The 19,909-nt window shown below is 37.4% G+C and overlaps 1 protein-coding gene across 8 annotated transcripts in view; it reads left to right on the forward strand.

Annotated features, from left to right (window-relative positions):
* The window catches only part of NUBPL (NUBP iron-sulfur cluster assembly factor, mitochondrial), a 215,709-nt gene that overhangs the window by 178,760 nt on the left and 17,040 nt on the right, over positions 1-19,909 (forward strand). For 6 of the 8 annotated variants that reach the window (XM_078053541.1, XM_036123228.2, XM_036123229.2 and 3 more), the window contains exons 8-9: positions 5,891-5,956; positions 6,755-6,840. In XM_078053541.1, coding sequence (XP_077909667.1) covers positions 5,891-5,956; positions 6,755-6,840 — 152 coding nt within the window. The remainder of the gene's footprint in view (positions 1-5,890; positions 5,957-6,754; positions 6,841-19,909) is intronic. The other 2 variants (XM_036123233.2, XM_036123230.2) reach the window with 1 other exon arrangement.

Consider the following 19,909-nt stretch of genomic DNA (forward strand, 5'->3'; position numbering starts at 1 on the left):
TCTATCATTTAAAAATTTTTGCACTTGATCATAGATTTTAGAAATTTGATCAGAATCTGAAGTTTAGCTCTGAAGAATATTTTCACATCTCAAGTATGGTAGTATTTGGAAATGGAGCAAAGCATTTCCATATTAAATCTCAGTCTCTATTTCCTGAGACATACCTGGTTAAATAAAGTTAGGGTAATCAGGGAGTAGTAATTCTCCTCTCTGGAGTTTATATTAGAGAAAGAATATGTATAAAAGGAATGTGTTTCATTATTAAACAAACAGCCTTTGGTAGTGGCTCACTGTGAGCATGGGCAGGCTGAGCTATACATGCATCTAACAGAATTTGAGATGCAAAATATCAAATCTAAGAGTACAACAGACTCTCAGAGAAGAGCAAAACAGCTTTCTTTCTGAGTTGTAGAGACATAGGTATAGAACAAGTAGGCTCCCCAAGGTGTTTACTGATCAGCATTAAAGATGGAGTCAAGACTGGAAAGAGGCAAGGATTTTATCTTAACCTTACTGGAAACATCCAAAGTGAGGGGAGGAAGAGAATAAGAGAGCAAGAGAATGTGAGTGAAGAGTATGAGCTGTTTGTTTCCAGCTCAAGCTCTTTAAAATCTCTGATGGTCTCACTTGTCCCAAGTGGTTCCTTAGTGACTAGCAGTCTGGATGGCTCTGGTGAATTCTTTATTAACATCATTGAGGTGAGGTGATTGGAAGCCCATTACCTGTTAACTCTATTATTGAAGAGCCAGTCTTTGTCCCTAAGTAGCAGATACACATCTAGATTCCTTTGACGAACTTGAATTCTTATTAAAGTTCCTGAGTGCACACACTTTCTCTCACCAGTAATTTTGAAATACTGTGGTTTCCACTAATTATTGTGTTTTTATAATTCTTTTTGGCAGCCATTTACAAATTTTCTGTGCCATAATTCATTTCTAAAGTGAGCAAAATAATGATTGATCTTTAAATTAATAAAACATATCCCCTTGGTGACTATAGTCAGTTCTCTATTGGAATGGAGCATAGAGTCCAAAACTGTGACTCATGAAAGAATTATGTGTATTTCCTGTTGAAACACAGTCTGTGGGTACATTTGAGATAGATTTACCTTTTTAATCATGTTTTACTTAATCACATACTAATATTAGTGGACATTCTTTGATCATACAGCAAATAATTTTTATAATTAGGGAAATTTGGGGGCTACAGAGGAGAAAGCCAGGAGGAGCTAAAAAATGCCAAAACCAATCTACTTTATAGTTAATGAATAATGATATATTTGGTATTATTTATGTTGAGCTAGCAGAAGTTGAATGATGATTTTACTGCAAGTATCTTTAAATCTGGGAGAACCAGCAGCACTAAATATTAGAGTACTGTGAACATTAAGAATAGCAGTTAATTTGGGGCACCTGGCTGGCTCAGTTGGTTAAGCATACAACTCTTGATTTCAGCCCAGGTCTTGATCTCAGGGTCATGAGTTCAAGCCCCGCAGTGGGCTCTGTGCTGGGCATGGAGCCTGCTTTAACACACACACACACACACACACACACACACACACACACACACACAAAACCCAAAACAATAGCAGTTAATTTGTGCTTTTAAGTCTTAGTTGACTTTATATTGATATACTCAAGAGTTGTAAGGTATGGAGTTATTCATCTAGGTATAATTATGAGCAGTTTTTGTTGCACGTATTAGGTTTCAACACTGAAGTTCTCAATCAAACATGGGAATTAGATATACTTTATGCCCTGAGACTTAAAATGGCATAGTTGAGTAGTTCCACACTGGTATAATTATGATCAGCCCAACATCTGGAATAATCAGTTTTAAATGTTTAACTACTCTGAACTCTGACCCAATTCAGATCTGCAGTTACAGATTTTCTTCTTAACAGTCAAGAGAGTTAGCAATTAAAACAATACTCTAAATAATTATTGTTTAAGGGGCGCCTGGGTGGCTCAGTTGTTAAGCATCTGCCTTTGGCTCAGGTCATGATCCCAAGGTCCTGGGATCGAGGCCCGCATCGGGCTCCCTGCTCAGTGGGAAGCCTACTTTTCCCTCTCCCTGCTTGTGTTCCCTCTCTCGCTGTCTCTGTCAAATAAATAAATAAAATATTAAAAAAAATAATAATTATTATTGTTTAGGATGTTTACATATTTTCCAGAATCTGCTACATAATCTTTTATAGTAAATCGCAGTTGATAAAAAACCTTTTAAAAAGATTACAACTTGGAAAATAACATTTAAAAACATTATTTAATTGTTTGGACTTAGACATTTACTCTAGAAAACGGATAGAGAATTCTCCCTGGAATTCTTGAGATAGGTGTCTTATGATACTATGTTTTGCCCCCAGAAAATACTTCCATTTATTGCAAACTGAACATTCTCTTTGTTGCTACTAACATTTCTTATGGTCAGTAGAGGGAGCACAAGTTTCCGAACTAACCCTCCATGAGAAAACTTAAGTGACATCATCAGTGATGGTATTAAAGGGGAAAAATTTGGGCTAGTTCATATTGGTTCATGCCCTGATAAAAATGAAAATTTATTAGGTAGACAGCCAAGAATCATAAAGATAAAATATAACAGCAGATTTGGAGACCATATTTTAAGAAAAGAGATACAGTAACAAGAAAAAAATTGATATGATTTCTTTAAAATTTAAAAATCTAGATTGTGGGGGCACCTGGGTGGCTCAGTCGTTAAGCATCTGCCTTCGGCTCAGGTCATGGTCCCGGGGTCCTGGGATTGAGCCCCGCATCAGGCTCCCTGCTCAGTGGGAAGCCTGCTTCTCCTTCTTCCACTCCCTCTGCTTGTGTTCCCTCTCTCGCTGTGTCTCTCCCTGTCAAATAAATAAATAAAAAAAATCTTAAGAAAAAAATCTAGATTGTGATGCACAGATTGATTAATAATGATTAATTTTAATGGAGGTTTTATTTGTTTTTTGTTTGCTTTATTTATACATTCTAAAGGTCATTGTAGGGCTGTTTGAAATGGTTACTTATATGATGTATTAAAATTTGGTACAATAGGAATGCCTGGGTGGCTCAGTCGGTTAAGCGTCTGCCTTCGGCTCAGGTCATGATCTCAGGGTCGTGGGATCGAGTCCTGCATTGGGCTCCCTGCTAGGTGGGAAGCCTGCTTCTCCCTCTCCCACTCCCCCTGCTTGTGTTCTCTCTCTCTCTGACAAATAAATAAAATATTAAAAGTAAAATAAAATAAAATTTGGTACAACAAAAGAAGTAGTTATTTATGTGTGGGCCAGTTATGTTTTTGTATTCTTCAAAGAAGGCTAGAATTTTTTTCTGAGAATAGTCCTAAAGACTGATTACATTGTGATTAAGAACTTAATTATTTAAGAACACGTACTTCAGCAAAAGAGCTCTTACATGAAAAAAATCTTTATTTATTTATTTGAGAGTGAGAAAGAGAACACCCACATGTGAGCATGAGGAGGGGTGGGCAGAGGGAGAGGGAGAAGCAGGCTCCCTGCTGAGCAGGGAGTCCAATGTGGGATTTCATCTCAGGACCCTGGGATCATGACCTGAGTCGAAGCCAACACCTAACCAAATGAGGCACCCAGGCACCCCCAAAAAATCTTTTATAAATGTGGCTGGTAGTTCTAATGGAATGTTTACATTTGGTAAGCATTTGATGGGACATAGAAGATGATCATTGTCCTTGTCAAAAAGTTGTTATTAATTGATGTATGAATGGTGCTATTTAGATTACAAAGAAACTCAGATGGTGTGGATGCTTACTTGTGATACTGTGTTAGTTAGGGTTAAGTACAGAGAAACCAAGGCACTTCAATCCCTCTCTCTAGGATCTTATAGCTATCAAAATAATGTCACCAAACATTTTTTAACACTTTTACATTCTTTTTTTTTAATGGAACATCTCTTTAAGTTAAATAGGAGCAATGGAACTAGGTGGACTTTACAGAAGAGTTCATTGAGTTGTATTGAAATTAAGTGAGCTATTCAAGGTTATATAGTTACAAAGACATAGTAAACACAGCCAGAATCCAGAGCTCTTAACTCCTAGTTCAAGGAGTTACCAACTAAGAGTTCATGCAGCAGTAGTCCAGGATAGATGATTTGAAAATACAGGAAAATTGTTTAAATCACCTATTATTTGTTAAGTGCCTATTTTGTACATGGCATTGTATCAGTTTTGCTTGATTAAAAAATGAGAAAAATCATAACTGCCTGTGAAATTGTATTGTATAGTGGTAATACAAATAGTAGACAAAGGCTATTTAAAATAATAAAATGAGTGTATCCTGTGAAAGCTAAAAGTACTTTTTAGGGCTAATGCAATAGAAAACCCCCTGTGTACTGGCATATAATTAAGAGAGAATTTGGTGGAAATAGCCAAGGAGGTTTTATTTACGTGAAGAGAGTGGCTCTGAGATTGAGGGGCCATTATTCTTGGAGTAGGGTAGCATTTCACATTCATTTAAATAGGTTTACTGAGCAGTCAGGATGAACAGGAGTGGTTTTGGAAACTACAGTTCAGAGGCAGTGCTAAAGCATGTAATCAGAGCTAGCTGAGACCTTGGAGACTATCTAGTCCTTGCATTAATTGTATAGCTAAGGAAACTGAGACTAGAGTGATTCTGAATTACTTGCCAAAGATCAGTCATACAGCTAGATGGAGGCAGAACTGGAATCAGATTCCTTCCAAATGCCTGGATATGAAAAAACAGTGAAATAGATTGATAACAGAACCTAGAAGGTGGCAAATTGTGGATGTATATTGGATCTGTGGAGTAGGGTTGAGTATAATTTTTACAGAGATGTGATTTCCATCAATCTTTGAAAGACAGGAAGGAGAATGGTCTACTAGTGTTTGGTTCCTTGGGCGCAGAGCAAATAAAAATAGAAGGTTGTAGTGACCCATGGAACAGTTTGAAAAATAGGATGAGCTGCCTGATGGCACATATAAAAATGACCTTCCCAGCAACTTCTAAGACATTTTATTAATAACAGTAATAAAGATAACAATGGTGATAATATGAGCAACAACAACATGAGCTACCTTTTACTGAATGTTTACCCTGTGTCTAGGCATCATGTCAGGCATCTTAGGTACATTAGTTTCATTTAATTATTTCTCTGAGATTTAGTTTCCTCGTCTACAAAATGGCATAGTAACACCAATCTCAGAGAGATTAAGTTATTACCCTAGTGACACAAAAAGCTGGCTATGGAATAAAAATTTGAATTCTGATTCTGTTGAAATTCCAAAGCTAGTGTTTCTCAAACTTGAGTAATGAATAGGCCCTCCTTCTGAAGGAAAAATAATCTGCCCCATACCCCATATTGACTTATTTTTATTATAAGACTACTTAACTAGGTGTAAATATAAATTCCTTAAGCTTATAGCTCTTACATAATTTTTTAAAAACTAAAAAATATTACAGAGTAAAAAAAGCAAAACTTTAAAAAAATAATAAAATTCAAATTAATGACATTAATTTAATATGAAAGATGGAGTGTTTTTTTGGCTGAAATGAAAATACTGATTGCAAGAGGAATTTGTAGCTAACTCCTATAGGACACCTTCTTTTGAGTTTGGCAAGCCTGTATTGCCATGTGCTTTGTGCCAACTTGGTTTCCCTGCCACTTGCCTTTATTTTGACTTCTTCAAAATGTCCCTTCAGATAATACTTTGTAGTATCATTTGTTCTTCATTTGGTATAGTCCATTATTTATTGTGATCCTACCTCTGTTTTCATTAGTTGTGATGAAGTACTACCAGTTGGTGCCACTTTGATGGTTTGGAGCTCTGAAATGTCATGTCATTGTGTATTTAGTTAAAGATGATGGTCATCCAGGTCATGTAGAATATGTTTATGTTAATTATTTTTCAGGTTATCATCTAGAAGAACCCGCAAGATTTAAGAAATCACAAACTGCAAATCATAACCAGCCTTCTGGTATTTCCACTTAAAAGTTTACACTGCACTTTCTCTCTATGCACTATGTCATAGAGCCATCTGGTTTCTGCAGGGTCATAGTGGAAATCTAGCAAAGCACCTACTTTTGGTGCTGCCTTCATTTAGGCCACCACTGTTTCTCAATTTCTACCACAGCTTCTAGTTTTACCCCCACTCAACTATTCTCTACAGTGCATTCTACACTAGTGAGTTTCTTTAATACAAACTTTTAGGACTCAGCTCAGGAATCGCTTCTTTCTGAAACCTTTTCTTTATTGCTTCTCCTTATCTCCTGCCTTTTCACCCCATCCATTGTCACCTTTGCCATTCTGATCCCTAGAATGAATTAGTTATCTTCCTTTATTTCTCCTTTTTAACTCCAGAGTATCGAGGAGGCATACTTCTATTACATTGCTTAGCACATTGTGTTGTAATCCTTAACTTTTTGGATTTTCCAAGTAGATTATTAGCTTTTTGAAAGTAGGGCTCGTGTTGTGCATCTTCTAACTAGCACATTGTCTGATGGGAAGATAGTCCCATAGCTGTGACATAGCTGTGATCTTGAATCATTGGTCAGTCAGTTGTTATTTTAGAAGTGAGAAGTCAAAAATAGGCAAGAGTGAGGTAGACATTTCCTTATCTTTCCCGTTCATGTATCTAAAATTTATACAAATTACCTAAATAGTTAATGTTGTAGACTCTTTTAGCATGTAAGCAATGTAATTGTGGAAGTAATCTTTCCATAAAGAATTAAATGCATCATTTTACTTTCTCTTTGTTTTGTTTTCTATTGGTTAGGTGCTGTGATTGTCTCCACACCCCAGGACATTGCACTGATGGACGCTCGCAAGGGTGCTGAGATGTTTCGAAAAGTCCATGTGCCTGTAAGCATTTTCAGCTTCATTTTTACAATATGGAACACTCTAACTGAGGAAGCAAGTCATTGAGAAATACAGTCCAAATTTTAATTTAGTTCTGTGCAGAAATGTATATGAAAACCCTACTTCATCTTTATGGTTACTTTAACAACATGCATATAGGTGCAAACATGTATATATATTATATTAATCAAGAAAAATTCTAATTGCATTAAAATATTTTTAAAAGAATTCTAGAACATCCTTCAGGTATGAGTTTTGTGACCAAGTACTACCTCTCCAAATACTGGCAGATATTACCGACGAGAAAACCCCCACATGAGTGTTTAGGTAGAGGCACTCATGGGAAGACAGGGGAAAACGGTGACTTTTTTCCTTCTGTCTCCAATTTAACTCATTCATAGCTCACTGTCTTCTAAAAAGTATCTAAGGATTTTCTATACAATTTGACAAAATAAAAATGTAATAATATTAAGACAAAGGACAATTAAAATCAGAATCAGAAGTGAATCCGTAAACAAACTGCATGCCATTAAGGGACTTCAATACATGCCAAAAGTAATACATGAATTTTCTAGCGACCACATAGGGCCTTTGTAAAACTATCCATTTCCATGAGGTTAGAAAGAGCGTAATGTTCAAGAGAAGGAGAGCTGAGACCATAGAGACATAAATCTCCCCTAGGTTCTCAGAATAAAGTAACTCTTTATATGATGAACACACTCTCATTACCTTTTTTTTTTAACCTTAAATAGAGGTTTCTTCCTCCTAGTGTGCATCAGCAAAAGCAAGTGGACTTATGCCAGTGTACAATTTAGAACAGGCATTTTTGTACAAAGCCAATGTGATGCCTCCATCTATATGACTATCTAGTGGCCTTGCTTAATTCAGGGATAGATTTTAGAGCTTATAGAACAGAGTTTTTTAGACTTCAGCCCATGAATTAGCTTCAGGGGTCTCATGATTCTTTCCCCCTCCTCCCTCCCCCCCACCCCCAAATGATATGTTCACTTTGAGTTTGTTTTGGTATGGAGAGAATTCATAACTTTCATTGAATTCTTCAATGAAACTGACACGGTATAAGATCCAGTGATGTACTAGCATGAATGGACTCTCTTTCATAAATGTTTTTCTCTCAGGGGAGCATCTGAAAAGTATAAAATAGTAGAGTAGTGGAGTTGAGATGATCCTCTTTGACAGGTACCTCTTCTCTCTTGCCAGTTAGTGCATTAACAAGCTGTGGAGCTCTACACTGGATCCACATTGTCTTAGGAAAATTGAGGAGTCCAGGGGCGCCTGGGTTGCTCAGTTGGTTGGGCGAGTGCCTTCAGCTCAGGTCATGTTCTCAGGGTCCTGAAATCGAGCCCCACATCTGGCTCTTTGCACAGTGGGGAGCCTGCTTCTCCCTCTCCCTCTACCTGCTGCTCCACCTGCTTGTGCTCTCCCTCTGTCTGTCAAATAAATAAATAAAAATTATTTAAAAAAAAAAAGAAAATTGAGGAGCCTGATAAGGATGATCTGAGGGTATTCCCACGATCAGAAAGTGTTTAAGGCCAGTCTTTATATTTGGATAAATGAGTGATAAAACCCCCATGGTATTCTCTGTTGTGAATTTTAGCTTGGAAAATTTTTAAAGCAATGGTAACCAAGTGCACACCTCAAAAAAATGTCTCAATAAACATATAGTTTGAGCAATGTGACTTCCTATTATGTCCTCCAAGATAAACTAGGTACAAGTAATACATACCCAAATCACTAAATAAGAATACTTATATTGGATTTTAAGATACAAGTCCGCAGAAGGTTAGAGAGAGGGCTATCTACCAAAACTTAAGAGAGGAAGTAATACATAATCCTTCTGTCTAGTAGAAATTAGGTAACAGGGCCAATTGTCTGTTATTGCCACTTCCAGGTTAATAGTCATCCTATCAGCATATCAGTGAGTGCTTAATTTCCCATTCTGTAAGATGAGGGGAGAGGCATATGTCCAGTTTACTTAAAAGTATCATGAAATTTTTGAGGGAGAAATTTTTTAAAAAGCAGAAACCAGCACTTTTTATTCCCCATTCTGTAAATTATCATTTTGTACACCAAGAGACTATTTCAACCAGTGCTGTCACTTGATGCGACTATGACTATGGGGTGGGTTTTACATGCACTTTACTGGTTGGGGGTCTAATGACCATAGTTGGCAAATTCAGCATATGTACCTTTTAGTCTTTAGGTTATTTTCACTTACCTGCAGCACCTGATACTTACTGCCCTATAAGTAAAAAGGCAAACAATCTCATAATTGTTGTGACAGATTTTTCTCTACACTCAAGGATAAAGGGACAAAGGGTGGGACAGAGACTCCTATGGAACTTAACAATGGGGAAGACGGGTGGTCATTAAGTCCAGGTTAGGCTGTTGCTAAGTGGGTGTCACTGAAAATAAAAGTTGAAGATATCAGCAAGGAAATACAGTGAGGAAATATTTCAAGTGAAGGATCTTGGGCTGCATAAAGCTCAGAGGACTAGTGCAGTATTAATTAGGGAATGAAAGAGCTGTTTATGATCAGAAAGTTAATGTTGGAGTTTAAGTTGGCAGAGTTGGAATGGTTCTGGGTCATGACAAGGCCCAGGTTGTGGATGGTCATGGGTGTGTGGGGCTGAAGTGGAATAGAAGTAAAAGTCATTGGAAATGTATAATCCTTCCAAGTTGGCTCTTTGACATTGTCCTATATCTTTATTATAACCCTCTTTTTTTCACCCCTATGTTTCAATTATTTGCTCTCTAAACAGCAAAAATTTTAAAAGAAAGTAGAATATCTTAATCATCTCTTAACCTGCAGAACAAGATAGGTGCTCAGTAATCTTTGCAGGTGAATGAGAGAACTTTCCAGCAATGAGCTCTGTAAACAATTGGACAACCATGGTGCAGCTACATTGTAAAGGGAATCCTGGCTATGAGTGGGATGTGGATTTGATGACTTCTGAGATCTTTCTGGCATTTAAGAGCCTTGGAGTCTAAGTAATGGCAAAGCATTTGAAATCAGAAAGTGTTCCATAAATGCAAAGGAGTAATATTATGCTTTGTTTATACCACTTCATTTTTTTCCTGGTTTTTAGTCTTGCTTTCTGTTTTTTCCCCTTTTAAGTGCATTAGTTACCATGGAAACGGTGATGTCATTGGAATTCATTGGTATGGACAGAGTTTAGTAATGTCTGCAAGAACATTTTGAAGTTAATTTAAATGGTTTCTTAAAACTCAAGGCTTGGGGTGCCGGGGTGGCTCAGTCGGTTAAGCATCTGCCTTTAAAGCAGAGGTCATGATCCCAGGGTCCTGGGACCGAGCCCCACATAGGGCTCCCTTCTCAGCAGGGAGTCTGCTTCTCCCTCTGCCCCTCCCCTCACTCATGTGCTCGTTCTCTCTCTCTCACTCACTCTCTCAAATAAATAAAATCTTTTTTTAAAAAAATCCCTCAAGGCTTGGATAGGGGAAGGAGAAGAGATGAACTATGAAATTCTTTGTTCTCTGCCTGAAATCATACCAGCTCTGCCAAATCCTTATCTCAGTGTTTGTAGATTGTTTTTTTAAATAATAAGTTTTTTTCAATCTTACACATTTTGAAGGGTGGGTACTTCTTGCCTTGTGTCATTTTTACCCATTTTTATTGCTTCTCCTACAGTGGAGGCCCAGGCACCTCAATTTGGAGCCCTTCTACCATTTGAACTTTTAGAGTTACAGGGATTTCACTCTCCAGCCCTGACTTCTTGGGCAGCCTCCTTCCCAGCTCCTGAAAAATATATTAAAGTATATTTCTTCTCTTATTCCTTCTGTACCTAGGGATCCTTTAGTTAATTTTAATTCAATAAGTAGTTTATTTTACAAATATATATTTACACCTATTGAGTGCCTTCTATAGGCAAAGTGCTCTGATAAGTTCCCTTGTTGATTAGAAAAAAAAAAAAAAAGAAGAATGAAGCTTTTTTTTGCCAAGTACCTTATCAACCAGTAGACTAGCTCCATTATGGGTGAAGGGGCCCTGAATTCTGAAGAACACGAGAACACTTTCTTTTTTTTTTAAGCTTTTATTTATTTATTTGACAGAGAGACAGCGAGAGAGGGAACACAAGCAGGGGGAGTGGGAGAGGGGGAGTGGGAGAGGGAGAAGCAGGCTTCCCGCTGAGCAGGGAGCCCGATGCGGGGCTCGATCCCAGGATCCTGGGATCATGACCTGAGCCTAAGGCAGACGCTTAACAACTGAGCCACCCAGGCGCCCCACGAGAACACTTTCTTCTTTGGGCTATTAAAGTAGGGCTTTTGTGGAAAAGTCATGATTGTTTTCATGTCCCTGTATTTTGCATATCCTGATAAGCCATTGTTAGCTTGGGAACTCAGATTCACGTTTCAAATCCCTGCTCAGACATTACTTTCTCTAGGAAGCTTTTATCAAACTCCCAGAAAAGGTTAATCTTTCTCTGAACTACTTGAACATGTATCTGGTTTGGCTCTTATCCCACTGCAGTTTACCTGTCAGTCTCCGCAGAAGCAGTGAGTTCCTGGCAGGCAACAAAACATGCCTTAAATATTCTTAAATGCTCAGTTCTCTGGTGTATAGCAGGCATATGATAAATACTTATTATGTGTACATTTGACCCAGTATAGAATGCCAGCCACAGTCTGCTATTGTCTTTATCCCCAGTTCACAGGCCACCACTCTTCCTTGCATTCTCTCTGCCACAGTGAAACTGGTCATCTTCTACTTCTTTTAGATTCCCACAAAGTTTCTTTCTTCATGGCCTTGAGCATGCTGTTTCTCCATATGAGATCCCTTTACCCTCATTTTTCACTTGGTAGCTCCTTTTTATCCTTTGATACTTAGATTAAATGGTTCTTTCTCTGGGAGACTGTCCTGTCCCTGTTAACCAGGTGAACTCGTTTTAATGCGTGATCTAGTAACACGCTATTACCCTTTTGTAACTGTTTTCATATTTGTCAGTATTTTTACATTTGTAGTACCATGCTGTAAGCTCTGAGTGAAGGGACCCCTTACCTCCCTCTGTGCCAAGAACATATAGCTGCTCACTAAACATACACAGAATGAATGAATGGAGTAGGATTTTCATAGGCATATCAGGGGACTGGAGTGGGGACAGAATTTAGTCTGAAAAGAATCAGGAGATCACAAGTTGTGTTCAGAGTTGTTCAGTTTTTCTACAGTTGAAGTAATATGTTTCAGTGTGTCTCTCCTAGGCCCAGGTTTGGTAGAGCTAAGGATTTGGACTTGCTTCTTGAGATTTTTGTTTGTTTGTTTGTTTTAAAGATTTTATTTATTTGACAGAGAGAGTGCACAAGCAGGGGGGAGCGGCAGGCAGAGGGAGAAGCAGACTCTCAGCTGAGCGGGAAGCCCGATGTGGGACTCGATCCCAGGACCCCAGGATCATGACCTGAGCCAAAGGCAGACACTTAACCGACTGAGCCACCCAATCTCACTTCTTGATATTTTTAGAGGAGTCCATAAATAATGTTGGTTGGGAAATAGACTTACTAGAATGGAGCTTTAAAAATATTTAACTTGGTGGAAATGAATAGAAAGGACAGGAGCCAGGAGAATGAAAGCATTAAGGAAGCATTTGCAGTGGTCAGAGTTAACTCACACTGCAGGTTGTGACTCACCAATGAGTCATGAAACCAGTACACTGAGAGATGAAACCAAGGTCTTATAATTCTTTTTTTTTTAAAGATTATTTATTTATTTGATTGACTGATTTATGACACAGAGAGAGAGAGAGAAGCAGAGGCAGAGGGAGAAGCAGGCTCCCTGCGGAGCGAGGAGCCCGATATGGAACTTGATCCCAGGACCCAGGGATCATGACCTGAGCCAAAGGCAGATGCTTAACTGACTGAGCCACCCAGGCACCCCAAAACCAAAGGTTTTAAACAAATCAGGGTAAATTGCTCTTAGGAAGACAAAGTGTTATTTCATAAAGATTTGGTCTCAGTTATATATACATATAAGTGTGCATTTATATTGAATCAAGATTTAAAATATTTCTCTTATGGTAAGATATTTTTAATAATTTGGAAGAACACTGGTATAGGTGATAGGGAGTAAGGGTCTGATCTAGAATAACAGCATTGAAAATGGGAAGGGGAATAAATGTAGTTGACATTTTGAAGGAAGAATTGACAGGCTTGGCAATTGATTACATAGGGTATGGTGGTTAGAAAAAAAAATGGCAGAAATCTAAGGGATTTTGAGAGTTAGGCTGCCATTAATAAATCTACCAGCAGCTAGTTTTTTTTTGCTCAGGATGACAGTGAGGTAGAAATAAGAGGTTAGATTCTCAGTCACAAATCCCTGCCCTTATTCTCTATGAGGGTTTTGATTTAAAACTGTTTGGCAAGGAAGAGACTGGTAGAGAAAATGATTTGGTGTTGGCCTTTTTAGTACTATTCACATCACATGATATATGTGACCATCCCTTCTCCTCACAGAAACAGATTTATTAATCTGTATATTTGTAGCCTCTTACACACAGATTGATTTTTTTTAACACTGAGAGAGCTATATTCTTTAATATGTATATAACCTCTTTTATGGTTGCAAATTAAATTACTTTAGAAATTTTATAATAATTTCTTAGGCAACAGGATGCTACTTGCAGAGGCATTTTTACATAGTGGTGAAGAGAATGAGCTCAGGAGTCTGAATGCTAGAGTTCAAATCCTAGCTCTGTTACTTTGTAGCTGTATGACCTAAGCAAGTTACTTAATTCATAATGTGGGAATTATAGTACTGTTTCCCTCAGAAGTTTGAGGTGAGAAATAAATGAGATAATGTCCACAAAGGGCTTAGTACAGTGTTTGGCACAAGCTGACCAACCAATAATGTCAATGTAATTAATGTTGCTTATTATAATTACTTTTAGAATGTTATCATGAAACATAAATTTGTAACTTATAGATATTTATGTTTTGGCCTACATATTTTGACTAGTCCCTTATTTGCTAATAAGAATTTTAACAAGAAATTGTTAAAAATTTAGATGAATAGTGTCTTTGAGATTTCCTTATTCCTTGAGTACTTCACTTGAGCCTAAACCATTCTCTTCATATAGATTAAATTGCTAAAGTTATATAGAATCTAAAATTATTCTAAAATTGCATTATTTAAAAAATTTTTTTAAAATTTGCATTATTTAATACAGTTCATTGCTGTCACAAATAAACCTCAAAATATGTAATGATGCAAATACAATAGCAATTTATTTCTTGCTCATGTAACAGTACTCATAGATGAACAGGTGAGCAGGGTGGTCTTCTTCAAGGAAGTTATTTAGGCCACTGTAGCCTCTGCCATGTTCAAATGTGAGTTCTAAACCCACCTTTGGGGCCATCCTCGTTTGAGCCAGCCAGAAGGGAAAGGCAGCACAGAGGCATGCACGTGGAGATTTTTATGGACAAGACATGCATACATATCTATTCACACTTCACTAAAACTCAGTCACTTGTCACATTTCTCAAGGAGCCCAAGAAATGTAGGTTAGCTATGTGCGAGGAAGATGAGACCACGGACTTAGGTCAACAACTACTTGTCTGCTACAGTTGACCTGGAAACAAAGTATAGATTAAAGCCTAATGCTAGTCACTGAGTAACAGCATTGTTGTAAATAATTTTGAAAATTCTATAACTATTTCAGCCTTGCAAATAGTTATTTATTTTATTTTATTTTTTTAAAGATTTTATTTATTTATTTGACAGAGAAAGACACAGCAGGAGAGGGAACACAAGCAGGGGGAGTGGGGGAGGGAGAAGCAGGCTTCCCAGGAGCCCGATGCAGGGCTTGATCCCAGGACCCTGGGATCATGATCTGAGCCCAAGGCGGTTGCTTAACGACTGAGCCACCCAGGCGCCCCAATAGTTATTTATTTTAAAAAGGGAGATAGGAATTTTGCTTTTCCTGTGGTTTACTTTTCCTGCTGGTTAAAAACAAACAAAAAAATCAAAGAAGAAAATACTACTGTGGTGTGGAACTTTTAAATATTTATTTATAAGGGTTAATGATTATATTTTCATCTAAGAAAAATAAGGTTATCTTAGAACCTAAAATAGATGATTCTTAATCAGTGTTTTCTTTCCATTTTCTGTTGCTTTTCATTTTCATTGTCACAGACCCTACACGTTGTTCTTAGCAATGAGGATCAGAGTTGTGGTTTATTATTTTTCTGGGAGAGTAGCCATTTATGGTACTTAGGTTAATCATTTGGACCTGGAGTTCTACACCTTCACCCTTGAATATCTTCAAAACTCAAGTATTCATGATACCTGCCTTAGAGCTTTTTTAGCATCTGTCTAGTTGGCTAGACCACAAAAGTCATATTCATTCATTCATTCATTCATTCATTTGACAGAGAGAGCACAAGCACAAGCAGGGGGAGAGGGAGAAGCAGGCTCCCTGCTTAGCAGGGAGCCTGAAGTGGGGCTTGATCCCAGGACCCCAGCATCATGACCTGAGCTGAAGGCAGATGCTTAACTGACTGAGCCACCCAGGCATCCCCTGTCCTATTGTATTTAATATCTCAAGCTGACCTGCCTTAAAAAACAATTTAGAGATAGGTAATCTTATGTGAAAATCAAGGCAAGTGACATTTATTATCTCCTTTCCTCCTTGAGCATAGTTTTTCCTCTGTGATTGTCAACTGGTTTCATTTGGTTCTCTGGGAAGTTTTATACATTTAATGTATTTGAAGAATCTTTCATTATTGGCTGGAGAGGCCTTAACAAAGTCCTGCTTGAATTCTTTCTAGGAACACATTAATTAGTTTGCACATGACATCACATGTGGCTTCCTTCTTCACAATTGGTTAATTTTTCCACTTTTAGAAAAGTGACTTTTCTTTATTGATAACCTTTATAAAACTGGATAGTATTCTGTATCTTGGCCATAATTACATCTCAGAGACCAAAGTTGTATGCTCATTTGTGTCTTTCCTTAGGATCTCTCAGAAATCCATGAATGTTTTTAACTAGAATGCTGTTCTATGTGATTTACATGAATTAAAGTAATATAACCCTCACAACAACCCTGTGAGATAGATAACATTATTTCTGTCATTTTGTAGTTGAGGAAACTGTAGTACAGAAGATTAAATAACTCACATAAGGTTATCTATCTGTTTAGTGGGCATCTGGGCTCCTATCCCAAGCAGTCTGCTTTCTAGAGCCCACATTTTTAATTGCTGTTTCTGTGGATTATCCAAAACTGAGTAATCCAGAATTTAGTAATGTGGACATGGTAGAATACCACAAGGAGAGAATTTTCAGGGAACGAGAGGAGTCTCCGTTAAATTTGCTTACCATTGGGGTTCTGATTGTCTAGGTGGGCAAGTGAGACAGGAAATGGGTGGATTGAAAAATGGGGAGGAGTTAAAGAGCTATAGGCTCAGGTGATAGTCAAGAGAGGTATAATGAGGGTGTTTTAGGGAAGGGGAGTTCCATGACCAGGGGAAGGAAGTGAAGTCTAAAGCCTCCTTGATTGCAGCAATTAGTGTGAAGAGGTTTCAAATTAGGCCTTCCTTTATAACTGTGCTCTTAATTACTATGCTAAATCGCCCTACTAAACTGTATTGACTCATCATTGTTTCAGGTCACCTAGTTCCATGAACAAAATCCTCCAGTCCATTTACTTGTCATCTTGTTTGGTGACTTCCACATACAAAGCAGTGACCCAGCTGGTCTTGAATTTTGGCTATGTTATTTACTAACTGTGTGCTCTTGAGCAAATAATATAGCTTCAGTGTTTTGTGACCCATCTCATAAGTCATTATGGCAGTTAAATGAGATTATATATATTCAGTACTTAGCATAGACCTTAGCACATGGTACTATAAGGGTGGCTCTGAATGTTATTGTTTTAGTGGTAGATTTTAGGGGTCATTATTATAGAGATCATCTTTTGTTGTAAACCCTCATTTTGGGATTTAAGACATAAAGAAGTTGAATTATACCTCATGGACCCACAGCTGTTTAGTTGGTCCCTGAGAGGAACATGAATGCAAGTTTCCTTATTCATTGTTCTTTCCACGCCAGACTACTTCTTCTGAAAGAGAAAACAGAAACACCCATCTCATTTTTAAAAATTATAATATTTGGGGGCACCTGGGTGGCCTGGTCAGTTAAACATTCGACTCTTGATTTCGGCTCAGGTGGTGATCTCAGGGTCATGGGATGGAGCCTCACCTCAGACTCCAAGTGTGGAGTCTGCTTGGGACTTTTCTCTCCCTCTCCCTCTGCCCCTCCCTGGTGTGCTCACTCATGCTCACTCTCTCTCTCTAAAATAAATGAAAATAAATCTTTAAAAAAATTATAATATTTGTACACTTGCTTCAAGGAATATACTAAAAACTGGTTCAAGGCTAATGGAGAACTGAATAGCACTTAAGAATCTAATCTATTTCAGTTATTATTATTCAGTCTCTATTTAACAGTCAATTTCTCCTCATTTTTTCTTAAATCATAGTTTTTAATCCTTGTGACAAATTCCAGCCAACAAGAATTTAACCTGATTGTAACCTTGAGAAATTGGATTATATAGTAGCCTGAAAAATCTTACTTGTTATTTACCTGTATCTGGATTTAAAATGCCAAGAAGAAATTAAAATTGGGGACTTTTCAGCTTGCTTAATTCAATTCAGTTAGACACAAAAATCCAATATTTCAGAGCAACGTTGATATTTCAAGAGAGTCAATATTTTTAAAGTTAATAAAAGAAGTACCCTTCTGAGCCAATGATGGATTGGAATAATGTAAAAATAACATGTAAAATGTTTGTGGTGGCTGATGTTAAGCAAACATGTAGCATTTACTTTCAGTAAAATTAGCTGAGGTAAAAAGAGATAAGGATCTTATACACTTTTTCCTCTTAAAATTTTTTTTATTTGAGTCTAGTTGACACAAAAAAGGATCTTATATTTTGATGAGACATTAAAAAATGATTGAGCATGCCTACAGCTGCATCTCAGTGGTATTATGTAAATTAAGCTCTGGCAAACCATCTGTTTTCTAATGTTTCTGCTGTCAAAGATATACAAAATAGCTCTATAATAAACAGCTTAACAACACATAAAGTATTCACACAATATAAGGCATTTGGGGGGGACAGTAGGAGATGGTCACGTGGACATGAACTCTTTCCTATTTAAGAGAATTTTTATGAATAAAATTGTCACATGGATATTCTAGTGTTCTTTCTTATTATATTAACTGCTCCTATTCAAAACTCATTGATTATAGAACACTACTCTTAAAAACTAGAATAGTGTTTTCTAATCTTTTTAATACTCAAGGTTCTCTTCTGAATTTTCTTCCAGCTAACCCTGTGGTTTGAAAAAGTTGTCTGCCACATACTCTGCATATCTTAATAAGTAATTTGTTTTCTCTTTCTAATCTGTGTGTTATCACACTCAGTTGATGTAATTTCAGTTAAAAGCAAAGAAACTTGACAGTTTATCTTTCCTATATAGTCTTGAAGGTAAGTGTTTCATGTTTCTTCAATTTTTAAAAATACTCCTAAATCACTGGCCCTCATAAATGTTCTTGTGCGTCTTTAGGACCTTGAAACAACATTAAATAGGAGAACTACCAAAGTCAGTTCTATGGTCACTCTTCAGTTGTCTACAACAGTGCTGTCCAATAAAAATGTAATGCAAGTCACAAATGTGATTTAAGAAGTTTTAGTAGCCATATTTTAAAATGTAGAAAAAAAACAGATGACCTTAACTTTATTTTTTTAAAAGATTTTATTTATTTGAGTGAGAGAGAGAGTGAGAGAGAGAGCCCAAGGGGGGGGGTAGGGTCAGAGGGAGAAGCAAATTCCCCGCTGAGCCGGGAGCCTGACGTGGGACTTGATCCTGGGACTCTGGGATCATGACCCAAGCCGAAGGCAGTCGCTTAACCAACTGAGCCACCCAGGCACCCAGCAGATGACCTTAACTTTAATAAGTAATTATGGCAATGCAAATTAAAGCCACAGTACAGAGGATGGGCCCAGTGTCAGGAAGAAGGAGGACAAACTAGAATACACCTGCACTCCTGCAAATTTCTTTCCCTACCTCTAACCAAAGGAAACTATAGAGAGTAATGCCTATGGCTTCACTTCCACCTCCCGAAACTCATGTCACTTTACTTTTAGGGAACTTTAATGAGGAGCCATAAAGGAAGGAAGAGTCTAGGAAATATAGTTCCCAGGATAAACAGATTAACGATTTGAATAGTCCAGCACAATGAGATACCACTACACGCTCACCACACTTGCTAAAATAAAAACGACTGGTGACTTGCAATGATATGGATGGAACTAGAGGCTATTATACTAAGCAAAATAAGTCAGTCAGAGAAAGACAATTATCATATGATCTCACTCATGTGGAATTTAAGAAATAAAACAGATCATAGGGGAAGAGAGGAAAAAGTAAAATGATGAAATCAGAGAGGGAGACAAACCATGAGAGACTTAACTATAGGAAACAAACTCAGGGTTGCTGGAGGGGAGGGGGTAGGGGGGATGGGGTAACTGGGTGATGGACATTAAGGAGGGCACTTGAAGAAGTAATGAGCACTGAGTGTTACAACTGATGAATCGCTAAATTCTACCTCTGAAACTAATAATACAGTATATGTTAATTAAATTGAATTTAAATAAAAAATTTTCCAGTTTTCCAAAATGGTTGTATCAGTTTACACTCAGCTGAAACTGTGAGTTTTACTTGCTCTGTGTCCTCACCAAGATTTGGTATTTGTTGTTGTTTTTGTCATCGTCGTATAGACATTTATCTGTTCTAATCAGATCTTAGGCATAAATGTGTGGTACCTCATTGTGGTTCTAATTTGCATTTCTCTGATGATTAGTGAAGTTGAAAACTTTTCTCAAGTTTGTTGGTCTTTGATACCCTCTTTTAAGGAGTGCCTGTTAAGTCTTGCCCATTTTTAAATTTCTGATGTTCTTTTGTTAGTTTATAGAGTTCTTTATATATTCCAGATGTGTTATGGATGTGTATTATAAATCCCATCTCCTGCTTTATAGCTTGC

Source organism: Halichoerus grypus, chromosome 8 (genome assembly GCF_964656455.1).
Source record: "Halichoerus grypus chromosome 8, mHalGry1.hap1.1, whole genome shotgun sequence".
Taxonomy (NCBI): Eukaryota; Metazoa; Chordata; class Mammalia; order Carnivora; family Phocidae; genus Halichoerus; species Halichoerus grypus.